Below are 11,623 nucleotides of genomic sequence, written 5' to 3'. Positions count from 1 at the left end.
GGGGTTAGGAATGAGACAGAGAATAGCAAAGAAATCTATCCCTATGTGTAATGGGAGAGACACATTATAACTTCAGGTCAGATTGTTATAGGTCTACAAAATTATGCTATTATGCTGTATGCTATCCCAAAGACTTTAATCAGTAATTTCATATATTAATCCTTGTTTAGGATGAAAATGCAGTGACTTCAAATCAGTTTCGGTAAACTCATCCCCAACCCCCATTAACAGCCAAATCTTTCTCCATTAAAAGTCCAAAAAAATAAATAAAAAGTTGGATCAAATTAAAAATGACCTGAGTTTACTTAACTTGCTCAGGAGTTTCACCCAAGCAGTCTCGTAGGAGAAGAGATATAAAGCTAGCTGCTCCATTCTAGTTAATACGACACACTCTCACATTAAACGTTTTTCATGTGGTGACTGTCTAGCAAACGCTACCAGATAGCCACTAGAGGGACTTCTGGGCTGTTAGGTGACTTTTGGTCGCCAAACTGACGCTGGAGGTCCTCATGCTATGCATGAGTCACCCAAAACCCCATAGGAAACATTGTATGATACTTTCCTATGGGGAAATCCTATTGCGAACGCAGGCATTTGCCGCGCATGCATGTTAGGTCTCACCTGCCGACGTTAGCCTGACTTATATCCCTGACTTAGTTTTTTTGGGAGTTGGGTTTTGCGTTGTCTGGCACAGACTCTCATGTTATAATATACAGCATTAGTGCCACAAAGAGCATTGTTGCTCTTTGTTGCAATCGTTTTTATTTCTAAGTCAGTTTAAAAACCTGACATTTACAATCTCAGTCTATGTAGGGAATATGGATTTTTACCCATTCCAGGCTCACATACTTACATAGCATCTCCTGGTCATGTTTATATTGGCCATTATTCTCTAGGATCCCCTGATCACTTAATCATTGTTTTTAAAGAAGTTTTACTTACTATTATCCAGCGCCAGGCAAAGCTCCCAATGCTTCTTTCAATGCCCCCATCTGATGTATCGGCAGCCACAAGAGGTCAAATCAAAAGGTTCTCATAAAGGAGCCTTTGATTAGAATATTTAGCCAGTTCAGAGCGCATGCGCGCACGCTGTTCCAAAAAGGGGAGAGAAGAGGGAGGGATAAAAAAAAACTACGTGGAAGGGATAGGGAGATGGTAGCGCTGTAGGGAGGACACACAAGACTCCCCGTGCAGAGTCTCCAAGAATCACATTATGTCTGTCGCTTGCGTGCAGTGTGCGCTGACAACATGCGTATTTTATGCACAGAATTGACACTGGCAGCCCAGAACAGACTTCGGTGGGCTAGGGTTGCAACTTGCCTCTGCAAAAGTGACGATTACTCTGGATGTGCAATGTTTGAAGCTGAAATACTGCACATTCAGACACCTACCACCATGACCACTTTGAAAAGCAGAAGTGGTTGGAGTAATCCTTTAAGGTTGGAGACACCAGGGCCACACGTAGGGCCCTAATCATTTTTTGTGGGGTCCAATAGACCGCACTTTTTTCACTATTATTTCCTTTTTGTAATAGAGCGCTAATTAGGGCTCTCAATATGAGGAAGCTAATCATCTATCTCTAATAACATGCTGGAGTCTCACCAACCCCAGCATGTATTACTTTATACATTTTACTTTCACGTTTCCATGTTGCACTACTCCCTGCTGCAGCACTGAAAGGGTTAACAGCTGCGGCACTGCTCCTTAGTGAGACCATATATCTGGCCTCACTAGGCATAGCATTTACTCCACAAAAGGGGTTAATCCATAACATCATTTAGTAAATAGCACGCTGTACCACTTAGTAAAATACAAACACCAAACTTTTAAGGGAAACTATAGATTTCCTAGCACTAAAGCTCCCTATAGTGCCCCCCTCCCTCCTGAACCCCCCAATCCCCTGTGGTGCAGAAGGGGTTAAAAACCCTTTCTATCACCTACCTGATACCAGCATCAATGTCCCTCGGTGTTGGTTCTGTGCTGATTCAGACTCCGCTACACTTGCATCAGGTCTTCCCCCACAGGTAAGTCTTGTATAATGCTTTCCTAAAAGGCTTTGGGTGACGCTGAATGCATGCAAAGTGTGAGCACATTCAGCATTAGACCCAACCCGGAAGTCCCTCTAGTGGCTGTCTGGTAGACAGCCACTAGAGGTGGAGTTAGCTCTCTAGTGTAATTATTGCAGTTTATCAAAAAGTGTAATAATTACAATTGCAGGGTTAAGGGGCCTGGGACAGTGCACCCAGGCCACTTCAATGAGTTGAAGGGGTCTGGGTGCCTAAAGTGTCTCTTAAAGTAAATCAAGCTGTTTAAGTTATACGTTTCCAAAGATTATATTGCTAGTTAGCATCTTCAAACACTGCTACAGCTAAGATAGCTGGTTTTAAATAGCCAATGGCAATAAGAAACAATTTCTACCTGTACACAGTTTTGCCCTGAGCTAGTATTCAAATAAATGAATGGTAAATTAGAAATTGCATTTGTGAAAGTAAAAGTTGTAACAGTCTCGAATATGTAAATATCCAAGTTACATATCTTGCGAGAATATTTTAAAATGTTTGAAATTGCATGTTTTGTTTTGAACATGCAGGGAAAAGTAATTTAAAGGCCCAGCAGGAAACGAAGCTCGCAAAGGAATATTGTTTGACTCAGCGTGTCAGAGAACTCAATTTTAGATTGGCTTATTGAAAAGTTATTAAATATTAAAATGCAATCTTGAGATATTTTTATAATGTGTTCCACAACTTTTCAGTTGTGTGGTAACACATTTTAAGACCTCTAAGGAGAGCTTTACCAAACTTGAAGACACACACATATAATTGTGTCCCTGGGGCTGGCCAGTGCGGTTACCATGGTTATTGATAATCTGTTGATTAGTGGTGCATGTGACATCTCCCCTCTTTGAAATAAAGGTTTTCAAGTCCCTCTGAGATATACACAGGGAGAGGTATGTATGGAACGTATCCATGGTGTTCCTCTCGCTGTGCACTGGGCACACATTAAACATCCTCCCTGTGCCTCTCACCTTGCACTGTATGTACATAATGTGTCCTCCCTGTGCCTCATTATCCTGGCTTATAATTTGCATCATGTTTGGTTGCTGGAAAGCATTCTCATCCACTCTCTCTATTGCACAGATCCGATGCACAGGTATTGATGAGCGAACCTGGAAGGAGAAAAATAAATAAAAAGAGTAAGAAAAAAAAATTATAAAAAGATAATTTTCTGCAAAATACCACCGTTTTGTTATTTTGGCAAATAAAATATTGATACAAAAAGATCAGTTACACTATATTTGACTCCACACAAGATCATAGAATAAATAGGAGTTAGTATGTGTGAAATCTCACACATCTCAAGAGCTATATGAGCTAAATCTTGTTCTGTCCATGGTAAGGGGAAAAACATAATATTCAGTATACAGTTCATTTGCATGGAGAAGAGGAGGTATATGAACACCAGGGATTGCCAAAAATAGTCCCCCAACAGAAGTACAACAACCATGATGCTTTAGACACTCCAGCTTGCTGAAAAGCTTTATGTGTGATGAGTTTGTCCTATTTTTCCAGATTGGAAAAGTACAAATTTCAATAGAAATGTACACTTTTATAAACTACGTATATTACCTACATCATCCTGTATTTTCAAGCAGACAACCGGTCCTGTTACTAACTGGTTTGGTTAGCATATTTGCACTGAACTCAAGAGGCGGCAATCTCCCAGGGCGCTGCTTTGCAAACACTTCTCACTGAGCTGCATTGGGAAGTCTGTGATTGGACAGTGATATCAAGTATGGGTGGGGTTAGAAGAGGAGGGCTTACAAAAGCAGCAGTCAATCGATCTCCAGTTTCTGCAAGCTGTTTTTTTTTTTTTATATACCTCCAGTGGAAAATATGCATAATTAAATGCATGCTATTTTTTATTTGGGGTAAATCTACTTAACGTGATTTTTATGCATTTTGCATATGGGCAGGGGAGTGTCCCTTTAAAACTAGAATTGTATTTCAACAATTCTCAAGAGTATAATCACTTTAGAGCAGGGTCCTTATCAACCTATTGTTCTTGTAACAAATTGCAATTTTCTCATTTACTGTAAAATTCCCCCCTTTATATTATTGTAAAGTGCTGTGGAATAAGTTGGCGCTATAGAAATGCCAATAATAATAATACATGGGGAGCTTACTTTTGATAAACCCTCCAATAAAAGTCTGCAAATTCTAACAGATATTTTGCTACTTTGACAATCCAGAACTAAAGCAGTTAATTGTTGTTTTTTTCAATATGATGCATTTGTCTCATTTGTGTACAGAAAGTGACTGACAAGGTCAACAAGCTGTACGATTATACATACAGTTGGGCTCAAATGTCTGCATACCCTGGCCGAAATTTTGGCATTAATTTAGAAAATATGACTGATCATGCAAAAAAAATTGTTTTATTGAAGGATAGTGATCATATGAAGTCATTTATTATCAAATAGTTGTTTGGCTTCTTTTTAAATCATAATGATAACAGAAATCACCCAAATGGCCCTGATTACAAGTTGACATACCCTTGAATGTTGGGCCTTATTACAGACACACACACGGGTTAAAATGGCAATTCAAATTTATTTTCCCACATCTGTGGCTTTTAAAATTGCAATTAGTGTCTGTGTATAAATAGTCAATGAGTTTGTTAACTCTCATGTGGATTCATTGAGCAGACTAGACACTGAGCCATGGGGAGCAGAAAAGAACCGTCAAAAGACCTGCATAACAAGGTAATGGCACTTGCTAAAGACAGAAAAGGATATAAAAAGATATCCAAAGCCTTGAAAATGTCAGTCAGTACTGTTCACTCTATTATTAAGAAGTGGAAAATTCGGTAATCCCTTGATACCAGACCAAGGTCACGTAGACCAAGAAAGATTTCAGTGACAACTGCCAGAAGAATTGTTCAGGATACAAAGAAAAACCCACAAGTGACCCCAGGAGAATTACAGGCTGTTTGGGAAAAAGACGGTGTGGTTGTTTCAAGGAGCACAATACGACCATACTTGAACAAAAATTAGCTGCATGGTAAAGTTGCCAGAAGGAAGCCTCTATTGTGCCAATGCCACAAAAAAGCCAGGTTACAATATACCTGACAACACATTGACACTCCTCACAGCTTCTGGCACACTGTAATTTGGTTGAGTCAAGACCAAAATAGAGCATTTTGGTCACAACCATAAGTGCTATGTTTGGAGAGGGGTCAACAAGACCTATAGTGAAAAGAATACCATCCCCTCTGTGAAGCATGGTGGTGGCTCTCTGATGTTTTGGGGGGCGGGGAGCTCTAGAGGCACGGGGAATATTCTGACAATTGATGGCAAGATGAATGCAGCATGTTATCAGAAAATACTGCCAGACAATTTGCATTCTTCTGCACGAAGGCTGCGCATGGGACACTCTTGGACTTTCCAGTATGACTATGACCAAAAGCACAAGACCAAGTTGACCCTTCGGTGGCTACAGCAGAAAAAGGTGAAGGTTCTGAAGAAATGTGTTTGGCCTGCTCACTCATGTTTTCTTTAAAAATGGTACATATGTTACCAATTCTCCAAGGGTATGTAAACTTTGAGCACAACTGTATTATCCTTTTATCAACACGGTCCAATATACAAAACCTGTTAAGTACTGGACATATGATTCCTCATTTCTTTCTGCAATGGTGTGTGCAGGGCCGGACTGGCCCACCGGGATACCGGGAAATTTCCCGGTGGGCCGCGGCACCTTGGGGGCTGGAGAGAGAGAGGGAGCCCTGCTCCCTATATTGTAATAATATGGCGGCCGCCGGCCGCATGTCAGTGCCGCCGGGTGGCCAGTCCAGCGGCACAGTCTGAGGTGATTACTCACCTTGCGGCCGGCGGCCCCATCTCCTGTGCTGACAGCTATGCTGCTGTCAGTATCAGTGAGTGTGCCGGGCGGCCGCCTAAGCGATGCAGCAGCACACTCACTGATACTGACAGCAGCATAGCTGTCAGCACAGGAGGACTGAGGGAGGGGGCGGAGCTAACTACCAAGCTCCCTCGCGGTTCCCATAATTCCCAGCATCTACACATCATAGAGTAGGGATTACTCTATGATGTGTAGATGCTGGGAATTATGGGAACCGGGAGGGAGCATGGTAGTTAGCTCCGCCCCTTCCCTCAGTCCTCCTGTAGCAGCAGGTACAGAAAAAAATAGGGGAAGGGGGGGACAAAAAGAGGGGAAGGGGGGACAAATAGAGGGGAAGGGGGGGACAAATAGAGGGGAAGGGGGGGACAAATAGAGGGGAAGGGGAGGACAAAAATAGTGGACAAATAGAGGGGTAATAGAAACACAGGGGAAGGGGGGGGACACAGAGATTGAGGGGTAATAGAGAGACAGGGGATGGGGGGGACAAAGAGAGGGGTAATAGAGAGACACCAGGGAAGGGGGGGCAAGGAGACAGAAGGGTAATAGAGAGACAGGGGATGGGGGGACAAAGAGATGGGGTAATAAAGAGACACCAGGGAAGGGAGGGGGCAAAGAGACAGAGGGGTAATAGAGAGACAGGGGATCGGGGGACAAAGAGAGGGGTAATAGAGAGACACCAGGGAAGGGGGGGGCAAAGAGACAGAAGGGTAATAGAGAGACAGGGGATGTGGGGACAAAGAGATGGGGTAATAAAGAGACAGAGGGGTAATAGAGAGACAGGGGATGGGGGGACAAAGAGAGGGGTAATAGAGAGACAACAGGGAAGGGGGGGACAAAGAGACAGAGGGGTAATAGAGAGACAGGGGATGGGGGGGCAAAGAGATGGGGAAATAAAGAGACACCAGGGAAGGGGGGGCAAAGAGACAGAGGGGTAATAGAGAGACAGGGAATGGGGGGGGGGACAAAGAGAGGGGTAATAGAGAGACACCAGGGAAGGGGGGACAAAGAGACAGAGGGGTAATAGAGAGACAGGGGATGGGGGGATAAAGAGAGGGGTAATAGAGAGACACCAGGGAAGGGGGGCAAAGAGACAGAGGGGTAATAGAGAGACAGGGAATGGGGGGGACGACAAAGAGAGGGGTAATAGAGAGACACCAGGGAAGGGGGGGGGACAAAGAGACAGAGGGGTAATAGAGAGACAGGGGATGGGGGATAAAGAGAGGGGTAATAGAGAGACACCAGGGAAGGGGGGGGGGCAAAGAGACAGAGGGGTAATAGAGAGACAGGGAATGGGGGGGACAAAGAGAGGGGTAATAGAGAGACACCAGGGAAGGGGGGGGACAAAGAGACAGAGGGGTAATAGAGAGACAGGAGATGGGGGATAAAGAGAGGGGTAATAGAGAGACACCAGGGAAGGGGGGACAAAGAGACAGAGGGGTAATAGAGAGACATAGGGGTTGGGGGGACAAAGAGATGGGTAATAGAGAGACACAGGAAAAGGGGGGGGGGACACAGAGACAGGTGGGGTAATAGAGAGACACCAGGGAAGGGGGACAAAGAGACAGGTGGGGTAATAGAGAGACACCAGGGAAGGGGGACACAGAGACAGGTGGGGTAATAGAGAGACACCAGCAAAGGGGGACAAAGAGACAGAGGGGTAATAGAGAGACACAGGGGATGGGGGTACAAAGAGACAGAGGGGTAAGAGAGAGACACAGGGAGGAGATGGGGAAGAGAGACTCAGGGAGGAGAGGGGGAAGAGAGACAGGGAGGAGAGGGGAGAAAGAGACACAGAAGGTTTGTTGGCTGGGTCTAAGAACAACACAAAAGGGGCTAGGGAAAGAGAAAAACAGAGGCTGGAGAAGGGTAAAAAGAAACACAAAGGGACTGGGATGAAGTAAAAGATGCACAAGGGTCGCTGTAAGAGAAAAAAGGAGACAATTGGAGACAAGATACACTAAACGAGGTAAAGGTAATAGACATAAATTGATGTGATCCTGACAGTAATACACACACACATATATATATATATATGTATATATATATATATATATATATATATTGATGTGTGTATTAGTAACATATAATTATGCCTATAATATTTACACATATAGTCATATACATTTATATATGCATAATACACACATAAATGTCATTAATATATATATATATATATATATATATATATGTAATGAGCACGTATTGGCCCAGTCTTGTTGCTAGTTGCATACTCATGCACCATAACATATTTAAAGCGCACCCATAGAACTTCAAAATAAACAAGCTAACTTCATTTTTGTTTAGTTGTGCAATTGCAGACATTCAGCATTTCAGTATCATTACTAAAATGTCCTTAATACGCCAAAGTAGTTGTACTGAAACATTGATTACATGTACGTCTACTTAAAATAAAGGCACTCTTTTGTTTATTTTGAAGTCCTATATGCGTTCTTTCGTTGGAGTAAGAGTTTTCAATTTCAAGTTATTTTTTCACCCTCTTTCAGCACACTATGCTGGCGCGACGCATTATTGGGCTGGTATAGAATTTTTTTCCAGGGCTGCTTTTAGTTCCCAGTCCGGCCCTGGGTGTGTGGATATAGTTTATCTGCAGAGCAGCACAGTGCTGTGTCAACTGTAATGTCACAACTACCACACATTCTCTGAGCTATTTTAAAGCGGCACAATCACATTGTACTTATCTTCTCCCAATTACTTCCTCTTCTCTTCCTTCTACTCTGTTACTTTTTTTTAATTTGACAGCTATTTCTAACTAAAAGTGACTATTTTATCTTATGTGTTTTTCCTATACTTTCCTTTTTTTGACGTAACAAGGAACTTAAACAAGCTGAAATTCCTGTGTCAAAGACGTTTTTCCCATAATACTCCTCTATATTCTCGCATTGCCTCATTTTGCCCTTTCCAAACATTCTGTCATGTTGACAGTTTGATGTTAATGGCATTCATTTTTTACATTTAGGAAATTCAATCTTGCAGCCGTTTAGTAGATAACCCCCTAAGTCAGTACCCCGTAAGATTGCCATATCATGGTCTTGCAGCCAACTTTACTAATACTAAATAAAAAAAATACACTAGATCCCCTCATTATCACTTACGGTCCCTGACTGCACCTAATGGGTAGGGACAATAGGTCCCCCCTATTATCACTTAGAGCCCCACCGCAGCTAATTGGTGGAGGCTGGTCCCCTGGTTTAGTTTAATAGCCCCCACTCACGGAGCACGGGTGGGGCCTAGAGGAAAACATTATGTCACCCACCCATTATTTATTTTAATAGGTCACCCTTTATTGGATTTTGGAGGGGGTCTTTTTACACTGGCTGCTCAATGTTTAATAGACATGCCCTTACTTGCGGCACAGTGAGTAGGGGCAGGAGGGAAAACTTTACAGAAATTCGGTCTGAAATTCAGGCAAAAGCGAATGTCCAAGTGTTCAACTGGGCAAGCGCACACATTTCACAGCGCAAGCTAGTATGTGCAGTGGAAGGCACTACGGTACACTTCATCCAGGAACACAATGACATAGATCCAGGGTAGAAATAAGCTGGTAAAAAAAGGTGAAATAGAGACCTAAAGGCATTTTGTGGTAACTACAGGGACAATAAAATGCAGTGGAGTCAGGAGGGGGAGAGGGGTGTTACATGCGACCATGACAATGCCACTTTAAGTTCATTGTATGTTTTTTTTATTTTTTTGTATGTGATGTGGAGAGCAAAGAGAGTTTGGGCTGTGGTCTGCTTTATTCATATATGTTCCTATTCTGTCAGGTTTGGTTTTTTTGCCTGCAAATTTTACAACTCTGTCCTGTATATTAATCCCTTAACCTTGTGAGGGAAAAAACAAGCAAATGCCACAAGTGCTCAAAGTCCAAACCCAGTTTATTTGGCACAGAAAAACTAAACAAAAACGGGAACAAGGTAAAGCTAAACACCTAACACATTTTGGACCTCCGGGTCACATTGTGAGGGTACAGGGAAAGCCATTTAACATGACTTACCACTAGTATATAGTGGGCTAAGCAAAGAAAAATGTGTGCATGAAAAACTTCTTTGTTTGCATTCTGCTTTCTGAATTTTTAATAATGAAAGCTATATTTTTGAGATGGCATCGGATGAGAGGAGTGAAAGAACAGTCACAGTATGCTTGTGGAATAGTTGTTAAAAGTGCTCCCTTTAGAAATTCTGGAATGTAAAGAATGATGGGAAATATGAACAGAAACAGACAAACCCTAAACTCCAAAAGAAAGGAGTCACTGAGTGGGAGAGGTGCCAGACACTGCAACAGTGGTGGGAGAGTATATAATAGAGGAAATGTAAATAATCCACAATGGGAAAAAATGGAAGAAAAGACAAAGAATCAAGACAAAATAGTGACCTTTAGAATTAATAATGATTGAATCCTTGGTCATTTTAGAAGAAGATCAAGTAGACAGTCTGTATTGTAAAAGTTATTAAGCTGGGTACATACACTCTTGGCGGGGAGTGGGCGAAAGGATGTTCGATAAACAGAGATATTGGTTCAAGTGAAGGATTTGGGAAGGTAACAGTAAATCAGAGTGAAGATGCAAGTTAAGAATAGATCATGAGTGGAGGAAAGAGATTAAAGAGTAAGATATTACACTGACGAGACAGGCATGGGGTGTCCAGGTTTCAAATTCATGCTCTGTGGTTAAGTACTTCGGAAATAAGAAACTTAGAGGAACCCATTCTTGCATAAGACCACTATCTCAGAGGAACTGTAAAGCGATAAACTCCCATAGAGTAAGTGGAAGAATGAAGGGGAATGGGAAATAGAAATCAAAGGTTAACAAGTGGGTATAATCCAGGCATTTTTCATGCATCAGAAACAGGCAGTGTAGAATCATGATTATGTCTGTTTTTTTGGTCCTGTGACAGACAGCAATAAAGTGTGGTCGGGTAACATAACCAAAGGTTTGGTATTCTAGATATTAGTACTGTAGTAAGAGTGTAAAAAATAAAATTCTCTAAATGTTTAAAATTAAGCATCAGAACAATTGTACACTTTTTGATGCTTACCAGAGTGTTTTATGGCATTGCTGTAGGTCAAAGCACAGTCTCCATGTAAGGCTGTGCGAGAAGGTGGTGATGAAGGTAATCAATAAGGTTTGCATGGCAAGGGAAGGGGGGCAACAATAGAAACTTAACAAAAGGTAGAGTGAAGGAATTTCTCTCTACTGTGGGAACCTCCTCAAGTTATGTTCAGCTATTTGGGAACAAATTAAATGTGTGAGATTGGAGTTGATCATGTTTGGTGCTATTCAAGGTAGTTGAGAAGGTTGGATGAGCAAAGAAAAATAACTGGATTAAGCTGGTAAAAGCTTGAGATTGGTGGTAGCAGAGGTTGAGTGTCAAAGGAGGATGAATGCACATCAAGACAGTTAAGGGTTATGCTAGGCCAGGCATAGGCAACCTTCGGCACTCTAGATGTTTTTGATTACACCTCCCGTGATTCTTTGCCATCTTTATGGGTGTACGAGCTTTATGGGGGATGTAGTCCACAGCATCTGGCTTGCCGAAGGTTGTCTATCCCTGCAGCTAGGCCAAGTGTGAAGGGTACTTTCTATCTGAAAGATAATAGATTGCGATTAGGGAGGGAAGTGTGGGAATGCCAATTTAAAAAGTGTTAAAGGAAGAAACAAGGATTTCATGGGTGGTAAATGATTGCAA

General features: G+C 42.2%; 1 protein-coding gene across 2 annotated transcripts in view; it reads right to left on the bottom strand.

Moving 5' to 3' along the window:
• RASAL1 (RAS protein activator like 1) overlaps positions 1 to 11,623 on the bottom strand; it is a 98,254-nt gene that overhangs the window by 3,786 nt on the left and 82,845 nt on the right. For both annotated transcript variants that reach the window (XM_063454720.1, XM_063454721.1), the window contains one exon: positions 3,026 to 3,166. In XM_063454720.1, coding sequence (XP_063310790.1) covers positions 3,026 to 3,166 — 141 coding nt within the window. The remainder of the gene's footprint in view (positions 1 to 3,025; positions 3,167 to 11,623) is intronic.

This window comes from Pelobates fuscus, chromosome 5, assembly GCF_036172605.1.
Source record: "Pelobates fuscus isolate aPelFus1 chromosome 5, aPelFus1.pri, whole genome shotgun sequence".
Lineage (NCBI taxonomy): Eukaryota > Metazoa > Chordata > Amphibia > Anura > Pelobatidae > Pelobates > Pelobates fuscus.
The sequence above is the reverse complement of the archived record's forward strand: the minus strand, read 5'-3'. Positions and strand labels throughout refer to the sequence as shown.